Consider the following 21,432-nt stretch of genomic DNA (forward strand, 5'->3'; position numbering starts at 1 on the left):
ATGGTATGGTGATAATGTGGTATGGTGGTAATATGGTGATAATATGGTATGGTGGTAATATGGTATGGTGGTAATATGGTATGGTGGTAATATGGTATGGTGGTAATATGGTATGGTGAGGTCCCTCAGTATGGTGGTAATATGGTATGGTGATAATATGGTATGGTGGTAATATGGTATGGTGAGGTCCCTCAGTATGGTGATAATATGGTATGGTGGTAATATGGTATGGTGGTAATATGGTATGGTGGTAATATGGTATGGTGAGGTCCCTCAGTATGGTGGTAATATGGTATGGTGATAATATGGTATGGTGGTAATATGGTATGGTGAGGTCCCTCAGTATGGTGATAATATGGTATGGTGGTAATATGGTATGGTGATAATGTGGTATGGTGATAATATGGTATGGTGAGGTCCCTCAGTATGGTGATAATATGGTATGGTGAGGTCCCTCAGTATGGTGATAATATGGTATGGTGAGGTCCCTCAGTATGGTGATAATATGGTATGGTGAGGTCCCTCAGTATGGTGATAATATGGTATGGTGGTAATATGGTATGGTGGTAATATGGTATGGTGATAATATGGTATGGTGGTAATATGGTATGGTGGTAATATGGTATGGTGATAATATGGTATGGTGAGGTCCCTCAGTATGGTGGTAATATGGTATGGTGATAATGTGGTATGGTGGTAATATGGTATGGTGGTAATATGGTATGGTGATAATATGGTATGGTGAGGTCCCTCAGTATGGTGGTAATATGGTGTTAATATGGTATGGTGGTAATATGGTGTTAATATGGTATGGTGGTAATATGGTGTTAATATGGTATGGTGGTAATATGGTATGGTGGTAATATCGTATGGTGATAATGTGGTATGGTGATAATGTGGTATGGTGATAATGTGGTGAGGTCCCTGGTAATTCATTACATATCGTATGGTGAGGTCCCTGGTAATTCATTACATATCGTATGGTGAGGTCCCTGGTAATTCATTACATATCGTATGGTGAGGTCCCTGGTAATTCATTACATATCGTATGGTGATAATGTGGTATGGTGGTAATATGGTATGGTGATAATATGGTATGGTGATAATATGGTATGGTGGTAATATGGTATGGTGGTAATATGGTATGGTGGTAATATGGTATGGTGATAATGTGGTATGGTGAGGTCCCTGGTAATTCATTACATATCGTATGGTGAGGTCCCTGGTAATTCATTACATATCGTATGGTGATAATGTGGTATGGTGGTAATATGGTATGGTGAGGTTCCTGGTAATTCATTACATATCGTATGGTGAGGTTCCTGGTAATGCATTACATATCGTATGGTGATAATGTGGTATGGTGAGGTCCCTGGTAATTCATTACATATCGTATGGTGATAATGTGGTATGGTGATAATGTGGTATGGTGATAATGTGGTATGGTGGTAATATGGTATGGTGATAATATGGTATGGTGATAATATGGTATGGTGATAATGTGGTATGGTGGTAATATGGTGATAATATGGTATGGTGGTAATATGGTATGGTGGTAATATGGTATGGTGGTAATATGGTATGGTGGTAATATGGTATGGTGAGGTCCCTCAGTATGGTGGTAATATGGTATGGTGATAATATGGTATGGTGGTAATATGGTATGGTGAGGTCCCTCAGTATGGTGATAATATGGTATGGTGGTAATATGGTATGGTGGTAATATGGTATGGTGAGGTCCCTCAGTATGGTGGTAATATGGTATGGTGGTAATATGGTATGGTGGTAATATGGTATGGTGAGGTCCCTCAGTATGGTGGTGGGTCGATAGTGAAGAGAGGGGGGGGGAACGATAGTTACATATGCTCCAGAATTAAAGTATTTTAACTTCATAGTTTGTTCTCCATATTGTTTCCAAATATCGTATGGTGATAATATGGTATGGTGATAATGTGGTATGGTGATAATGTGGTATGGTGATAATGTGGTGAGGTCCCTGGTAATTCATTACATATCGTATGGTGAGGTCCCTGGTAATTCATTACATATCGTATGGTGAGGTCCCTGGTAATTCATTACATATCGTATGGTGAGGTCCCTGGTAATTCATTACATATCGTATGGTGATAATGTGGTATGGTGATAATGTGGTATGGTGATAATGTGGTATGGTGGTAATATGGTATGGTGATAATATGGTATGGTGATAATATGGTATGGTGATAATGTGGTATGGTGGTAATATGGTGATAATATGGTATGGTGGTAATATGGTATGGTGGTAATATGGTATGGTGGTAATATGGTATGGTGGTAATATGGTATGGTGAGGTCCCTCAGTATGGTGGTAATATGGTATGGTGATAATATGGTATGGTGGTAATATGGTATGGTGAGGTCCCTCAGTATGGTGATAATATGGTATGGTGGTAATATGGTATGGTGGTAATATGGTATGGTGAGGTCCTCAGTATGGTGGTAATATGGTATGGTGGTAATATGGTATGGTGGTAATATGGTATGGTGAGGTCCCTCATGGTGTATGGTGGTAATATGGTATGGTGATAATGTGGTATGGTGGTAATATGGTATGGTGGTAATATGGTATGGTGATAATATGGTATGGTGAGGTCCCTCAGTATGGTGGTAATATGATATGGTGTTAATATGGTATGGTGGTAATATGGTGTTAATATGGTATGGTGGTAATATGGTGTTAATATGGTATGGTGGTAATATGGTATGGTGGTAATATCGTATGGTGATAATGTGGTATGGTGATAATGTGGTGAGGTCCCTGGTAATTCATTACATATCGTATGGTGAGGTCCCTGGTAATTCATTACATATCGTATGGTGAGGTCCCTGGTAATTCATTACATATCGTATGGTGATAATGTGGTATGGTGGTAATATGGTATGGTGATAATATGGTATGGTGATAATATGGTATGGTGGTAATATGGTGGTAATATGGTATGGTGGTAATATGGTATGGTGGTAATATGGTATGGTGATAATGTGGTATGGTGAGGTCCCTGGTAATTCATTACATATCGTATGGTGAGGTCCCTGGTAATTCATTACATATCGTATGGTGATAATGTGGTATGGTGGTAATATGGTATGGTGAGGTTCCTGGTAATTCATTACATATCGTATGGTGAGGTTCCTGGTAATTCATTACATATCGTATGGTGATAATGTGGTATGGTGAGGTCCCTGGTAATTCATTACATATCGTATGGTGATAATGTGGTATGGTGATAATGTGGTATGGTGATAATGTGGTATGGTGGTAATATGGTATGGTGATAATATGGTATGGTGATAATATGGTATGGTGATAATGTGGTATGGTGGTAATATGGTGATAATATGGTATGGTGATAATATGGTATGGTGATAATGTGGTATGGTGATAATATGGTATGGTGATAATATGGTATGGTGGTAATATGGTGATAATATGGTATGGTGGTAATATGGTATGGTGATAATATGGTATGGTGATAATATGGTGATAATATGGTATGGTGGTAATATGGTATGGTGGTAATATGGTATGGTGGTAATATGGTATGGTGATAATGTGGTATGGTGAGGTCCCTGGTAATTCATTACATATCGTATGGTGAGGTCCCTGGTAATTCATTACATATCGTATGGTGATAATGTGGTATGGTGGTAATATGGTATGGTGAGGTTCCTGGTAATTCATTACATATGGTATGGTGAGGTTCCTGGTAATGCATTAATATGGTATGGTGATAATGTGGTATGGTGAGGTCCCTGGTAATTCATTACATATCGTATGGTGATAATGTGGTATGGTGATAATGTGGTATGGTGATAATGTGGTATGGTGGTAATATGGTATGGTGATAATATGGTATGGTGATAATATGGTATGGTGATAATGTGGTATGGTGGTAATATGGTGATAATATGGTATGGTGGTAATATGGTATGGTGGTAATATGGTATGGTGGTAATATGGTATGGTGGTAATATGGTATGGTGAGGTCCCTCAGTATGGTGGTAATATGGTATGGTGATAATATGGTATGGTGGTAATATGGTATGGTGAGGTCCCTCAGTATGGTGATAATATGGTATGGTGGTAATATGGTATGGTGGTAATATGGTATGGTGAGGTCCCTCAGTATGGTGGTAATATGGTATGGTGGTAATATGGTATGGTGGTAATATGGTATGGTGAGGTCCCTCAGTATGGTGGTAATATGGTATGGTGATAATGTGGTATGGTGGTAATATGGTATGGTGGTAATATGGTATGGTGATAATATGGTATGGTGAGGTCCCTCAGTATGGTGGTAATATGGTATGGTGGTAATATGGTGTTAATATGGTATGGTGGTAATATGGTGTTAATATGGTATGGTGGTAATATGGTGTTAATATGGTATGGTGGTAATATGGTATGGTGGTAATATCGTATGGTGATAATGTGGTATGGTGATAATGTGGTGAGGTCCCTGGTAATTCATTACATATCGTATGGTGAGGTCCCTGGTAATTCATTACATATCGTATGGTGAGGTCCCTGGTAATTCATTACATATCGTATGGTGATAATGTGGTATGGTGGTAATATGGTATGGTGATAATATGGTATGGTGATAATATGGTATGGTGGTAATATGGTATGGTGGTAATATGGTATGGTGGTAATATGGTATGGTGATAATGTGGTATGGTGAGGTCCCTGGTAATTCATTACATATCGTATGGTGAGGTCCCTGGTAATGGTCATTAATATCGTATGGTGATAATGTGGTATGGTGGTAATATGGTATGGTGAGGTTCCTGGTAATTCATTACATATCGTATGGTGAGGTTCCTGGTAATTCATTACATATCGTATGGTGATAATGTGGTATGGTGAGGTCCCTGGTAATTCATTACATATGGTATGGTGATAATGTGGTATGGTGATAATGTGGTATGGTGATAATGTGGTATGGTGGTAATATGGTATGGTGATAATATGGTATGGTGATAATATGGTATGGTGATAATGTGGTATGGTGGTAATATGGTGATAATATGGTATGGTGATAATATGGTATGGTGATAATGTGGTATGGTGATAATATGGTATGGTGATAATATGGTATGGTGGTAATATGGTGATAATATGGTATGGTGGTAATATGGTATGGTGATAATATGGTATGGTGATAATAATATGGTGATAATATGGTATGGTGGTATATGGTGATGATAATATGGTATGGTGATAATATGGTGGTGATAATATGGTATGGTGATAATATGGTATGGTGATAATATGGTATGGTGGTAATATGGTATGGTGATATGGTGATAATATGGTGTATGGTGATAATATGGTATGGTGATAATATGGTATGGTGATAATATGGTATGGTGATAATATGGTATGGTGATAATATGGTATGGTGATAATATAGTATGGTGTGATAATATGGTATGGTGATAATATGGTATGGTGATAATATGGTATGGTGATAATATGGTATGGTGATAATATGGTATGGTGGTAATATGGTATGGTGGTAATATGGTATGGTGGTAATATGGTGATAATATGGTATGGTGGTAATATGGTATGGTGATAATATGGTATGGTGATAATAATGATAATGTGGTATGGTGATAATGTGGTATGGTGGTAATATGGTATGGTGATAATATGGTATGGTGATAATATGGTATGGTGATAATGTGGTAATATGGTGATAATATGGTATGGTGATAATATGGTATGGTGATAATATGGTATGGTGATAATATGGTATGGTGATAATATGGTATGGTGGTAATATGGTATGGTGATAATATGGTATGGTGATAATATGGTGATAATATGGTATGGTGGTAATATGGTATGATGATAATATGGTATGGTGATAATATGGTGGTGATAATATGGTATGGTGATAATATGGTATGGTGATAATATAGTATGGTGATAATATGGTATGGTGATAATATGGTATGGTGATAATATAGTATGGTGATAATATGGTATGGTGATAATATGGTATGGTGGTAATATGGTATGGTGGTAATATGGTGATAATATGGTATGGTGGTAATATGGTATGGTGATAATATGGTATGGTGATAATATGGTATGGTGATAATATGGTATGGTGATAATATGGTATGGTGATAATATAGTATGGTGATAATATGGTATGGTGATAATATGGTATGGTGGTAATATAGTATGGTGATAATATGGTATGGTGATAATATGGTATGGTGGTAATATGGTATGGTGGTAATATGGTATGGTGGTAATATGGTGATAATATGGTATGGTGGTAATATGGTATGGTGATAATATGGTATGGTGATAATATGGTATGGTGATATGGTGATAATATGGTATGGTGATAATATGGTATGGTGATAATATGGTATGGTGATAATATGGTATGGTGATAATATAGTATGGTGATAATATGGTATGGTGATAATATGGTATGGTGGTAATATGGTATGGTGATAATATGGTATGGTGATAATATGGTATGGTGGTAATATGGTATGGTGGTAATATGGTATGGTGGTAATATGGTATGGTGATAATATGGTATTGTGGTAATATGGTATGGTGGTAATATGGTATGGTGATAATATGGTATGGTGGTAATATGGTATGGTGAGGTCTCTCAGTATGGTGATAATATGGTATGGTGGTAATATAGTATGGTGGTAATATGGTATGGTGATAATATGGTATGGTGATAATATGGTATGGTGGTAATATGGTATGGTGATAATATGGTATGGTGATAATATGGTGATAATATGGTATGGTGATAATATGGTATGGTGGTAATATGGTATGGTGATAATATGGTATGGTGATAATATGGTGATAATATGGTATGGTGATAATATGGTATGGTGATAATATAGTATGGTGATAATATGGTATGGTGATAATATGGTATGGTGATAATATGGTATGGTGGTAATATGGTATGGTGATAATATGGTATGGTGATAATATAGTATGGTGGTAATATGGTATGGTGATAATATGGTATGGTGATAATATGGTATGGTGGTAATATAGTATGGTGGTAATATGGTATGGTGGTAATATGGTATGGTGATAATATGGTATGGTGATAATATGGTATGGTGATAATATGGTATGGTGATAATATGGTATGGTGGTAATATGGTATGGTGATAATATGGTATGGTGGTAATATGGTATGGTGAGGTCCCTGGTAATACAAAGAGGTAGTGAGACAGTGAAATAGAGAGATAGAGATGGTGAAATGGAGAGATAGTCAGAGATATATATAAGGATAGAGATATAGAGAGAATGTATGTGTGTGTGTGTGTGTGTGTGTGTGTGTGTGTGTGTGTGTGTGTGTGTGTGTGTGTGTGTGTGTGTACCTTCTCTGAGTAGGGGATGTTGTAGATTTCAGCATAAAGCCGAGCTGCGCTCACGACAAAACCAAAGTGCCTGATGGGAAACAGAGGGAAATGAGTGAGAAATAACGAAAAGAAGGGGGAGAAAATGGGAGGTCACTAACAGGTCAGGGGTCACCAAAAGGTCAATCTAGTGAGGGCTGTAGAGCAGGGGTCACTAACAGGTCAATCTAGAGAGAGGTGTAGAGCAGGGGTCGCCAACAGGTCAATCTAGAGAGAGGTGTAGAGCAGGGGTCACCAACAGGTCAGGGGTCACCAACAGGTCAATCTAGAGAGAATTTAAAACTGATGCTTAACACGGGGCAAAACTAAATTCATGTTATTTTCAAACTCTCGTCAGAACGTTTCAGATGAATTACATGTTCACTCATTAGATGGTTCTCTGGGCGGCAGGTAGCCTAGTGGTTAGAGTGTAGAGGAGGCAGGTAGTCTAGTGGTTAGAGTGTAGAGGAGGCAGGTAGTCTAGTGGTTAGAGGAGGCAGGTAGCCTAGTGGTTAGAGTGTAGAGGAGGCAGGTAGTCTAGTGGTTAGAGTGTAGAGGAGGCAGGTAGCCTAGTGGTTAGAGCGTTGGACCAGTAACCGAAAGGTTGCTGGAACGAATCCCAGAGCTGACATGGTAAAAATCATAGCTAGCAGTATAACTAGCAGTATAGCTAGGATAGCTAGCAGCATAGCTAGGATAGCTAGCAGCATAGCTAGGATAGCTAGCAGCATAGCTAGCAGTATAGCTAGCAGCATAGCTAGCAGTATAGCTAGTAAAGCTAGCGTTATAGCTAGCAGCATAGCTAGTATAGCTAGCAGTATAGCTCGTATAGCTCGTATAGCTAGGATATCTAGCAATATTGCTAGTATAGCTAGCAGTATAGCTAGTAGCATAGCTAGTAGCATAGCTAGTAGCATAGCTAGCAGTAAAGCTAGCAGTATAACTAGTACAGCTAGCAGTATAGCTAGAATAATTAGTATAGCTAGCATCATAGCTAGTACAGCTAGCATCATAGCTAGTATAGCTAGCAGTATAGCTAGCAGTATAGCTACCAGCATAGCTAGTATCGTTGGTCTACTCACAGTGAGTCCTTCAGGTCAAACTCTATGGGAGACGGGGCTCGTTTAGGTGACTGCCAGAATAAACCTGCAGAACAAGGACAGAGATGAGAAGACAGGACAATATCATGGCAACAGGTTATCTATAGACATAAAGACACTAAAAGCTCTTTGTTTTGTGTGACGGCAACAGGTTATCTATAGACATAAAGATACTAAAAGCTCTTTGTTTTGTGCGTGTGGATGGACGGCAACAGGTTATCTATAGACATAAAGGTGCTAAAAGCTCTTTGTTTGTTAGATCAAAGATACTAAAACATGAACAGAGAGAGAGATACTCACTGCCGTCCTTTAACCGAGTGTCCAGGGGAAAGGAGTGTAGCAGCTGTAGAGCCTATATGAGAACACACACACACGGAAACAAGGTTATGGTGTGTGTGTGTTTGTCTCTCTGTGTGTCTGCTGTCAGTGTGTGTGTGTGTGTGTGTGTGTGTGTGTATGTGTGTGTGTGTGTGTGTGTATGTGTGTGTGTGTGTGTGTGGTTGGAGTAACGTTACCTTTCTCTTGAAGTACTTGTCGAATTTGAGGCGTGCCAGGATGATACAGTGTTCCCATTGGCTGGGCCGTCGACTCAGCAACTTGACAACCTGGAACGCCCCCTCCAGAGTCTCCCTCTGCTGCATCCTCTACACACACACACACACACAGAGACACACACACACACAGAGAGACACACACACACTGTCTGTTACTGTCTGTCCCACACCTCAGTGTTAATTTACTGTCTGTCCCACACCTCAGTGTTAATTTACTGTCTGTTACTGTCTGTCCCACACCTCAGTGTTAATTTACTGTCTGTTACTGTCTGTCCCACACCTCAGTGTTAATTTACTGTCTGTCCCACACCTCAGTGTTAATTTACTGTCTGTTACTGTCTGTCCCACACCTCAGTGTTAATTTACTGTCTGTTACTGTCTGTCCCACACCTCAGTGTTAATTTACTGTCTGTTACTGTCTGTCCCACACCTCAGTGTTAATTTACTGTCTGTCCCACACCTCAGTGTTAATTTACTGTCTGTCCCACACCTCAGTGTTAATTTACTGTCTGTTACTGTCTGTCCCACACCTCAGTGTTAATTTACTGTCTGTCCCACACCTCAGTGTTAATTTACTGTCTGTTACTGTCTGTCCCACACCTCAGTGTTAATTTACTGTCTGTTACTGTCTGTCCCACACCTCAGTGTTAATTTACTGTCTGTTACTCTCTGTCCCACACCTCAGTGTTAATTTACTGTCTGTCCCACACCTCAGTGTTAATTTACTGTCTGTTACTGTCTGTCCCACACCTCAGTGTTAATTTACTGTCTGTCCCACACCTCAGTGTTAATTTACTGTCTGTTACTGTCTGTCCCACACCTCAGTGTTAATTTACTGTCTGTCCCACACCTCAGTGTTAATTTACTGTCTGTTACTGTCTGTCCCACACCTCAGTGTTAATTTACTGTCTGTTACTGTCTGTCCCACACCTCAGTGTTAATTTACTGTCTGTTACTGTCTGTCCCACACCTCAGTGTTAATTTACTGTCTGTCCCACACCTCAGTGTTAATTTACTGTCTGTTACTGTCTGTCCCACACCTCAGTGTTAATTTACTGTCTGTTACTGTCTGTCCCACACCTCAGTGTTAATTTACTGTCTGTCCCACACCTCGGTGTTAATTTACTGTCTGTTAATGTCCCACACCTCAGTGTTAATTTACTGTATGTTACTGTCTGTCCCACACCTCAGTGTTAATTTACTGTCTGTTACTGTCTGTCCCACACCTCAGTGTTAATTTACTGTCTGTCCCACACCTCAGTGTTAATTTACTGTCTGTTAATGTCCCACACCTCAGTGTTAATTTACTGTCTGTTACTGTCTGTCCCACACCTCAGTGTTAATTTACTGTCTGTTACTGTCTGTCCCACACCTCAGTGTTAATTTACTCTCTGTTGCTGTCTGTCCCACACCTCAGTGTTAATTTACTGTCTGTTACTGTCTGTCCCACACCTCAGTGTTAATTTACTGTCTGTTACTGTCTGTCCCACACCTCAGTGTTAATTCACTGTCTGTTACTGTCTGTCCCACACCTCAGTGTTAATTTACTGTCTGTCCCACACCTCAGTGTTAATTTACTGTCTGTTACTGTCTGTCCCACACCTCAGTGTTAATTTACTGTCTGTTACTGTCTGTCCCACACCCCAGTGTTAATTTACTGTCTGTCCCACACCTCAGTGTTAATTTACTGTCTGTTACTGTCTGTCCCACACCTCAGTGTTAATTTACTGTCTGTTACTGTCTGTCCCACACCTCAGTGTTAATTTACTGTCTGTCCCACACCTCAGTGTTAATTTACTGTCTGTTACTGTCTGTCCCACACCTCAGTGTTAATTTACTGTCTGTTACTGTCTGTCCCACACCTCAGTGTTAATTTACTGTCTGTTACTGTCTGTCCCACACCTCAGTGTTAATTTACTGTCTGTCCCACACCTCAGTGTTAATTTACTGTCTGTTACTGTCTGTCCCACACCTCAGTGTTAATTTACTGTCTGTTACTGTCTGTCCCACACCTCAGTGTTAATTTACTGTCTGTCCCACACCTCGGTGTTAATTTACTGTCTGTTAATGTCCCACACCTCAGTGTTAATTTACTGTATGTTACTGTCTGTCCCACACCTCAGTGTTAATTTACTGTCTGTTACTGTCTGTCCCACACCTCAGTGTTAATTTACTGTCTGTCCCACACCTCAGTGTTAATTTACTGTCTGTTAATGTCCCACACCTCAGTGTTAATTTACTGTCTGTTACTGTCTGTCCCACACCTCAGTGTTAATTTACTGTCTGTTACTGTCTGTCCCACACCTCAGTGTTAATTTACTGTCTGTTACTGTCTGTCCCACACCTCAGTGTTAATTTACTCTCTGTTGCTGTCTGTCCCACACCTCAGTGTTAATTTACTGTCTGTTACTGTCTGTCCCACACCTCAGTGTTAATTTACTGTCTGTTACTGTCTGTCCCACACCTCAGTGTTAATTCACTGTCTGTTACTGTCTGTCCCACACCTCAGTGTTAATTTACTGTCTGTCCCACACCTCAGTGTTAATTTACTGTCTGTTACTGTCTGTCCCACACCTCAGTGTTAATTTACTGTCTGTTACTGTCTGTCCCACACCCCAGTGTTAATTTACTGTCTGTCCCACACCTCAGTGTTAATTTACTGTCTGTCCCACACCTCAGTGTTAATTTACTGTCTGTCCCACACCTCAGTGTTAATTTACTGTCTGTCCCACACCTCAGTGTTAATTTACTGCCTGTTACTGTCTGTCCCACACCTCAGTGTTAATTTACTGTCTGTCCCACACCTCCGTGTTCATTTACTGTCTGTTACTGTCTGTCCCACACCTCCGTGTTCATTTACTGTCTGTTACTGTCTGTCCCACACCTCAGTGTTAATTTACTGTCTGTTACTGTCTGTCTCACACCTCAGTGTTAATTTAATGTCTGTTACTGTCTGTCCCACACCTCAGTGTTAATTTACTGTCTGTTACTGTCTGTCCCACACCTCAGTGTTAATTTACTGTCTGTTACTGTCTGTCCCACACCTCAGTGTTAATTTACTGTCTGTTACTGTCTGTCCCACACCTCAGTGTTAATTTACTGTCTGTCCCACACCTCAGTGTTAATTTACTGACTGTTACTGTCTGTCCCACACCTCAGTGTTAATTTACTGTCTGTTACTGTCTGTCCCACACCTCAGTGTTAATTTACTGTCTGTTACTGTCTGTCCCACACCTCAGTGTTAATTTACTGTCTGTTACTGTCTGTCCCACACCTCCGTGTTCATTTACTGTCTGTTACTGTCTGTCCCACACCTCAGTGTTAATTTACTGTCTGTTACTGTCTGTCCCACACCTCAGTGTTAATTTACTGTCTGTTACTGTCTGTCCCACACCTCAGTGTTAATTTACTGTCTGTCCCACACCTCAGTGTTAATTTACTGACTGTTACTGTCTGTCCCACACCTCAGTGTTAATTTACTGTCTGTTACTGTCTGTCCCACACCTCAGTGTTAATTTACTGTCTGTTACTGTCTGTCCCACACCTCAGTGTTAATTTACTGTCTGTTACTGTCTGTCCCATTCCTCAGTGTTAATTTACCAGGATTTCTGGAAAAAGCTGAACATTTCGGGAAAGTTATGGGAACTTTCCGACCCGAGTCATGAGAAGAAGCTGTTCCTACCTGTAGCACGGCTTCTGCAGAGGAGTGGGTCTGCCAGAACATATTATAGATGGTGGGCTTGTGGGCAAACGCACTCTCAAACTACAGACAGAGAGACAGAGGGAGAGAGAGAGAGACAGAGGGAGAGAGAGAGAGACAGAGGGAGAGAGAGAGAGAGAGACACAGAGGGAGAGAGGGAGAGAAAGGAGAGAGAGGGAGAGTGGAGAGACAGAGGGAGAGAGAGAGAGACAGAGGGAGAGAGTGGAGAGACAGAGGGAGAGAGTGGAGAGACAGAGGGAGAGAGTGGAGAGACAGAGGGAGAGAATGGAGAGACAGAGGGAGAGAGTGGAGAGACAGAGGGAGAGGAGAGAGTGGAGAGACAGAGGGAGAGACAGAGGGAGAGAGTGGAGAGACAGAGGGAGAGAGAGAGAGACAGAGGGAGAGAGTGGAGAGACAGAGGGAGAGAGTGGAGAGACAGAGGGAGAGAGTGGAGAGACAGAGGGAGAAGAGAGAGTGGAGAGACAGAGGGAGAGAGTGGAGAGACAGAGGGAGAGAGTGGAGAGACAGAGGGGAGAGAGTGGAGAGACAGAGGGAGAGAGTGGAGAGACAGAGGGAGAGAGTGAGAGAGACAGAGGGAGAGAGTGGAGAGAGACAGAGGGAGAGAGTGGAGAGAGACAGAGGGAGAGAGTGGAGAGACAGAGGGAGAGAGTGGAGAGAGACAGAGGGAGAGAGTGGAGAGACAGAGGGAGAGAGTGGAGAGACAGAGGGAGAGAGTGGAGACAGAGGGAGAGGAGAGACAGAGGGAGAGGAGAGAGTGGAGAGACAGAGGGAGAGAGTGGAGAGACAGAGGGAGAGGAGAGAGTGGAGAGACAGAGGGAGAGGAGAGAGTGGAGAGACAGAGGGAGAGGAGAGAGTGGAGAGACAGAGGGAGAGGAGAGAGTGGAGAGACAGAGGGAGAGAGTGGAGAGACAGAGGGAGAGGAGAGAGTGGAGAGACAGAGGGAGAGAGTGGAGAGACAGAGGGAGAGGAGAGAGTGGAGAGAGACAGAGAGTGAGAGAGAAAGATGGAAAGAGAAAGATGGAAAGGGAGAGACACAACAAATGAAAATCAAATGTATCAAGTGCGCCAAATACAACAGGTATCATGTAATACTGACTTAGAAGCCCCTAACCAACAGGTATCATGTAATACTGACTTAGAAGACTAACCAACAGGTATCATGTAATACTGACTTAGAAGCCCCTAACCAACAGGTATCATGTAATACTGACTTAGAAGCCCCTAACCAACAGGTATCATGTAATACTGACTTAGAAGCCCCCTAACCAACAGGTATCATGTAATACTGACTTAGAAGACTAACCAACAGGTATCATGTAATACTGACTTAGAAGACTAACCAACAGGTATCATGTAATACTGACTTAGAAGACTAACCAACAGGTATCATGTAATACTGACTTAGAAGACTAACCAACAGGTATCATGTAATACTGACTTAGAAGCCCCCTAACCAACAGGTATCATGTAATACTGACTTAGAAGACTAACCAACAGGTATCATGTAATACTGACTTAGAAGCCCCTAACCAACAGGTATCATGTAATACTGACTTAGAAGACTAACCAACAGGTATCATGTAATACTGACTTAGAAGACTAACCAACAGGTATCATGTAATACTGACTTAGAAGCCCCTAACCAACAGGTATCATGTAATACTGACTTAGAAGACTAACCAACAGGTATCATGTAATACTGACTTAGAAGACTAACCAACAGGTATCATGTAATACTGACTTAGAAGACTAACCAACAGGTATCATGTAATACTGACTTAGAAGACTAACCAACAGGTATCATGTAATACTGACTTAGAAGACTAACCAACAGGTATCATGTAATACTGACTTAGAAGACCTTAACCAACAGGTATCATGTAATACTGACTTAGAAGACCTTAACCAACAGGTATCATGTAATACTGACTTAGAAGACCTTAACCAACAGGTATCATGTAATACTGACTTAGAAGACTAACCAACAGGTATCATGTAATACTGACTTAGAAGACCTTAACCAACAGGTATCATGTAATACTGACTTAGAAGACCTTAACCAACAGGTATCATGTAATACTGACTTAGAAGACCTTAACCAACAGGTATCATGTAATACTGACTTAGAAGACCTTAACCAACAGGTATCATGTAATACTGACTTAGAAGACCTTAACCAACAGGTATCATGTAATACTGACTTAGAAGACCTTAACCAACAGGTATCATGTAATACTGACTTAGAAGACCTTAACCAACAGGTATCATGTAATACTGACTTAGAAGACCTTAACCAACAGGTATCATGTAATACTGACTTAGAAGACCTTAACCAACAGGTATCATGTAATACTGACTTAGAAGACCCCTAACCAACAGGTATCATGTAATACTGACTTAGAAGACCTTAACCAACAGGTATCATGTAATACTGACTTAGAAGACCTTAACCAACAGGTATCATGTAATACTGACTTAGAAGACTAACCAACAGGTATCATGTAATACTGACTTAGAAGACTAACCAACAGGTATCATGTAATACTGACTTAGAAGACCTTAACCAACAGGTATCATGTAATACTGACTTAGAAGCCCCCTAACCAACAGGTATCATGTAATACTGACTTAGAAGACTAACCAACAGGTATCATGTAATACTGACTTAGAAGCCCCCTAACCAACAGGTATCATGTAATACTGACTTAGAAGACTAACCAACAGGTATCATGTAATACTGACTTAGAAGCCCCCTAACCAACAGGTATCATGTAATACTGACTTAGAAGACTAACCAACAGGTATCATGTAATACTGACTTAGAAGACCTTAACCAACAGTTGAAATAGAATTAAGAAAATATTTACTAAATAAACTAAAGTTTAAAAATCTAATAAAAAGTAAATAATAATAACGAGGTTATATACAGGAGGCTATATACAGGAGGCTATATACAGGAGGCTATATACAGGAGGCTATATACAGGAGGCTATATACAGGAGGCTATATACAGGAGGCTATATACAGGAGGTTATATACAGGAGGCTATATACAGGAGGTTATATACAGGAGGTTATATACAGGAGGTTATATACAGGAGGCTATATACAGGAGGCTATATACAGGAGGCTATATACAGGAGGCTATATACAGGAGGCTATATACAGGAGGCTATATACAGGAGGCTATATACAGGAGGCTATATACAGGAGGCTATATACAGGAGGCTATATACAGGAGGCTATATACAGGAGGCTATATACAGGAGGCTATATACAGGAGGTTATATACAGGAGGTTATATACAGGAGGTTATATACAGGGTATTACGGTACAGAGTCAATGTGGAGGCTATATACAGGGTATTACGGTACAGAGTCAATGTGGAGGCTATATACAGGGTGTTACGGTACAGAGTCAATGTGGAGGCTATATACAGGGTGTTACGGTACAGAGTCAATGTGGAGGCTACATACAGGAGGCTATATACAGGGGGCTATATACAGGAGGCTATATACAGGAGGCTATATACAGGAGGCTATATACAGGAGGCTATATACAGGAGGCTATATACAGGAGGCTATATACAGGAGGCTATATACAGGAGGCTATATACAGGGTATTACGGTACAGAGTCAATGTGGAGGCTACATACAGGAGGCTATATACAGGAGGCTATATACAGGAGGCTATATACAGGAGGCTATATACAGGAGGCTATATACAGGAGGCTATATACAGGAGGCTATATACAGGGTATTACGGTACAGAGTCAATGTGGAGGCTATATACAGGGTGTTACGGTACAGAGTCAATGTGGAGGCTATATACAGGGTATTACGGTACAGAGTCAATGTGGAGGCTATATACAGGGTGTTACGGTACAGAGTCAATGTGGAGGCTATATACAGGGTATTACGGTACAGAGTCAATGTGGAGGCTATATACAGGGTATTACGGTACAGAGTCAATGTGGAGGCTATATACAGGGGTTACCGGTACAGAGTCAATGTGGAGACTATATACAGGGTGTTACGGTACAGAGTCAATGTGGAGGCTATATACAGGGGTTACCGGTACAGAGTCAATGTGGAGGCTATATACAGGGTGTTACGGTACAGAGTCAATGTGGAGGCTATATACAGGGTGTTACGGTACAGAGTCAATGTGGAGGCTATATACAGGGTATTACGGTACAGAGTCAATGTGGAGGTTATATACAGGGTATTACGGTACAGAGTCAATGTGGAGGCTATATACAGGGGGTACTGGTACAGAGTCAATGTGGAGGCTATATACAGGGGGTACCGGTACAGAGTCAATGTGGAGGCTATATACAGGGTGTTACGGTACAGAGTCAATGTGGAGGCTATATACAGGGTGTTACGGTACAGAGTCAATGTGGAGGCTATATACAGGTGGTAACAGTACAGAGTCAATGTGGAGGTTATATACAGGGTATTACGGTACAGAGTCAATGTGGAGGCTATATACAGGAGGCTATATACAGGGGGCTATATACAGGGGGCTATATACAGGAGGCTATATACAGGAGGCTATATACAGGAGGCTATATACAGGAGGCTATATACAGGAGGCTATATACAGGAGGCTATATACAGGAGGCTATATACAGGAGGCTATATACAGGAGGCTATATACAGGAGGCTATATACAGGGTATTACGGTACAGAGTCAATGTGGAGGCTATATACAGGGTATTACGGTACAGAGTCAATGTGGAGGCTATATACAGGGTGTTACGGTACAGAGTCAATGTGGAGGCTATATACAGGGTGTTACGGTACAGAGTCAATGTGGAGGCTATATACAGGGTGTTACGGTACAGAGTCAATGTGGAGGCTATATACAGGGTATTACGGTACAGAGTCAATGTGGAGGCTATATACAGGGTATTACGGTACAGAGTCAATGTGGAGGCTATATACAGGGTGTTACGGTACAGAGTCAATGTGGAGGCTATATACAGGGTGTTACGGTACAGAGTCAATGTGGAGGCTATATACAGGGTATTACGGTACAGAGTCAATGTGGAGGTTATATACAGGGTATTACGGTACAGAGTCAATGTGGAGGCTATATACAGGGGGTACTGGTACAGAGTCAATGTGGAGGCTATATACAGGGGGTACCGGTACAGAGTCAATGTGGAGGCTATATACAGGGTGTTACAGTACAGAGTCAATGTGGAGGCTATATACAGGGTGTTACGGTACAGAGTCAATGTGGAGGCTATATACAGGTGGTAACAGTACAGAGTCAATGTGGAGGTTATATACAGGGTATTACGGTACAGAGTCAATGTGGAGGCTATATACAGGAGGCTATATACAGGGGGCTATATACAGGAGGCTATATACAGGAGGCTATATAGTCAAGGAGGCTATATACAGGAGGCTACAGAGTCACAGGAGGCTATATACAGGAGGCTATATAGTCAGGAGGCTATATACAGGGGGAGGCTATATACAGGAGGCTATATACAGGGTATTACGGTACAGAGTCAATGTGGAGGCTATATACAGGGGGGTACGGTACAGAGTCAATGTGGAGGCTATATACAGGGTGTTACGGTACAGAGTCAATGTGGAGGCTATATACAGGGTATTACGGTACAGAGTCAATGTGGAGGCTATATACAGGGTATTACGGTACAGAGTCAATGTGGAGGCTATATACAGGGTGTTACGGTACAGAGTCAATGTGGAGGCTATATACAGGGTATTACGGTACAGAGTCAATGTGGAGGCTATATACAGGTGTTAGGTCCAGAGTCAATGTGGAGGCTATATACAGGGTGTTACGGTACAGAGTCAATGTGGAGGCTATATACAGGGTATTACGGTACAGAGTCAATGTGGAGGCTATATACAGGGTATTGGTACAGAGTCAATGTGGAGGCTATATACAGGGTGTTACGGTACAGAGTCAATGTGGAGGCTATATACAGGGTGTTACGGTACAGAGTCAATGTGGAGGCTATATACAGGGTATTACGGTACAGAGTCAATGTGGAGGTTATATACAGGGTATTACGGTACAGAGTCAATGTGGAGGCTATATACAGGGGGTACTGGTACAGAGTCAATGTGGAGGCTATATACAGGGGGTACCGGTACAGAGTCAATGTGGAGGCTATATACAGGGGGTACCGGTACAGAGTCAATGTGGAGGCTATATACAGGGTGTTACGGTACAGAGTCAATGTGGAGGCTATATACAGGGGGTACTGGTACAGAGTCAATGTGGAGGCTATATACAGGGGGTACCGGTACAGAGTCAATGTGGAGGCTATATACAGGGTGTTACGGTACAGAGTCAATGTGGAGGCTATATACAGGGGGTACTGGTACAGAGTCAATGTGGAGGCTATATACAGGGGGTACCGGTACAGAGTCAATGTGGAGGCTATATACAGGGTGTTACGGTACAGAGTCAATGTGGAGGCTATATACAGGGGGTACTGGTACAGAGTCAATGTGGAGGCTATATACAGGGGGTACCGGTACAGAGTCAATGTGGAGGCTATATACAGGGGGTACCGGTACAGAGTCAATGTGGAGGCTATATACAGGGGGTACTGGTACAGAGTCAATGTGGAGGCTATATACAGGGGGTACTGGTACAGAGTCAATGTGGAGGCTATATACAGGGGGTACTGGTACAGAGTCAATGTGGAGGCTATATACAGGGGGTACCGGTACAGAGTCAATGTGGAGGCTATATACAGGGTATTACGGTACAGAGTCAATGTGGAGGCTATATACAGGGGGTACCGGTACAGAGTCAATGTGGAGGCTATATACAGGGGGTACCGGTACAGAGTCAATGTGGAGGCTATATACAGGGGGTACCGGTACCGAGTCAATGTGGAGGCTATATACAGGGTATTACGGTACAGAGTCAATGTGGAGGCTATATACAGGGGGTACCAGTACAGAGTCAATGTGGAGGCTATATACAGGGGGTACCGGTACAGAGTCAATGTGGAGGCTATATACAGGGGGTACCGGTACCGAGTCAATGTGGAGGCTATATACAGGGGGTACCAGTACAGAGTCAATGTGGAGGCTATATACAGGGGGTACCGGTACCGAGTCAATGTGGAGACTATATACAGGGGGTACCAGTACAGAGTCAATGTGGAGGCTATATACAGGGGGTACCGGTACAGAGTCAATGTGGAGGCTATATACAGGGGGTACCGGTACCGAGTCAATGTGGAGGCTATATACAGGGGGTACCAGTACAGAGTCAATGTGGAGGCTATATACAGGGGGTACCGGTACCGAGTCAATGTGGAGGCTATATACAGGGTATTACGGTACAGAGTCAATGTGGAGGCTATATACAGGGTATTACGGTACAGAGTCAATGTGGAGGCTATATACAGGGGGTACCAGTACAGAGTCAATGTGGAGGTTATATACAGGGGGTACCGGTACAGAGTCAATGTGGAGGTTATATACAGGGGGTACCGGTACAGAGTCAATGTGGAGGCTATATACAGGGGGTACCGGTACAGAGTCAATGTGGAGGTTATATACAGGGGGTACCGGTACAGAGTCAATGTGGAGGCTATATACAGGGGGTACCGGTACAGAGTCAATGTGGAGGCTATATACAGGGGGTACCGGTACAGAGTCAATGTGGAGGCTATATACAGGGTATTACGGTACAGAGTCAATGTGGAGGCTATATACAGGGTATTACGGTACAGAGTCAATGTAGAGGCTATATACAGGTGGTAGTGGTCCAGAGTCAATGTGGAGGCTATATACAGGGGGTTACGGTACAGAGTCAATGTGGAGACTATACACAGGGTATTACGGTACAGAGTCAATGTGGAGGCTATATACAGGGGGTACTGGTACAGAGTCAATGTGGAGGCTATATACAGGGGGTACCGGTACAGAGTCAATATGGAGGCTATATACAGGGTATTACGGTACAGAGTCAATGTGGAGACTATATACAGGGGGTACCGGTACAGAGTCAATGTGGAGGCTATATACAGGGTATTACGGTACAGAGTCAATGTGGAGGCTATATACAGGGTATTACGGTACAGAGTCAATGTGGAGGCTATATACAGGGGGTACTGGTACAGAGTCAATGTGGAGGCTATATACAGGGGGTACCGGTACAGAGTCAATATGGAGGCTATATACAGGGTATTACGGTACAGAGTCAATGTGGAGGCTATATACAGGGGGTACCGGTACAGAGTCAATGTGGAGGCTATATACAGGGGGTACCGGTACAGAGTCAATGTGGAGGCTATATACAGGGGGTACCGGTACAGAGTCAATGTGGAGGTTATATACAGGGGGTACTGGTACAGAGTCAATGTGGAGGTTATATACAGGGGGTACCGGTACAGAGTCAATGTGGAGGCTATATACAGGGGGTACCGGTACAGAGTCAATGTGGAGGCTATATACAGGGTATTACGGTACAGAGTCAATGTGGAGGTTATATACAGGGTGTACCAGTACAGAGTCAGTGTGGAGGCTATATACAGGGGGTACCAGTACAGAGTCAATGTGGAGGTTATATACAGGGGGTACCGGTACAGAGTCAATGTGGAG

At 42.0% G+C, this 21,432-nt stretch overlaps 1 protein-coding gene across 1 annotated transcript in view; it reads right to left on the reverse strand.

The window, feature by feature from the left end:
* LOC115119075 (ubiquitin-like modifier-activating enzyme 6) overlaps positions 1–21,432 on the reverse strand; it is a 75,496-nt gene that overhangs the window by 17,196 nt on the left and 36,868 nt on the right. Inside the window, 5 exon segments of the mRNA XM_065003426.1 lie at positions 7,429–7,498; positions 8,529–8,592; positions 8,847–8,898; positions 9,062–9,190; positions 12,783–12,863. Of these exon segments, the coding sequence (XP_064859498.1) occupies positions 7,429–7,498; positions 8,529–8,592; positions 8,847–8,898; positions 9,062–9,190; positions 12,783–12,863 (396 nt within the window).

This window comes from Oncorhynchus nerka, linkage group LG18 (genome assembly GCF_034236695.1).
Source record: "Oncorhynchus nerka isolate Pitt River linkage group LG18, Oner_Uvic_2.0, whole genome shotgun sequence".
NCBI classification, from domain to species: domain Eukaryota; kingdom Metazoa; phylum Chordata; class Actinopteri; order Salmoniformes; family Salmonidae; genus Oncorhynchus; species Oncorhynchus nerka.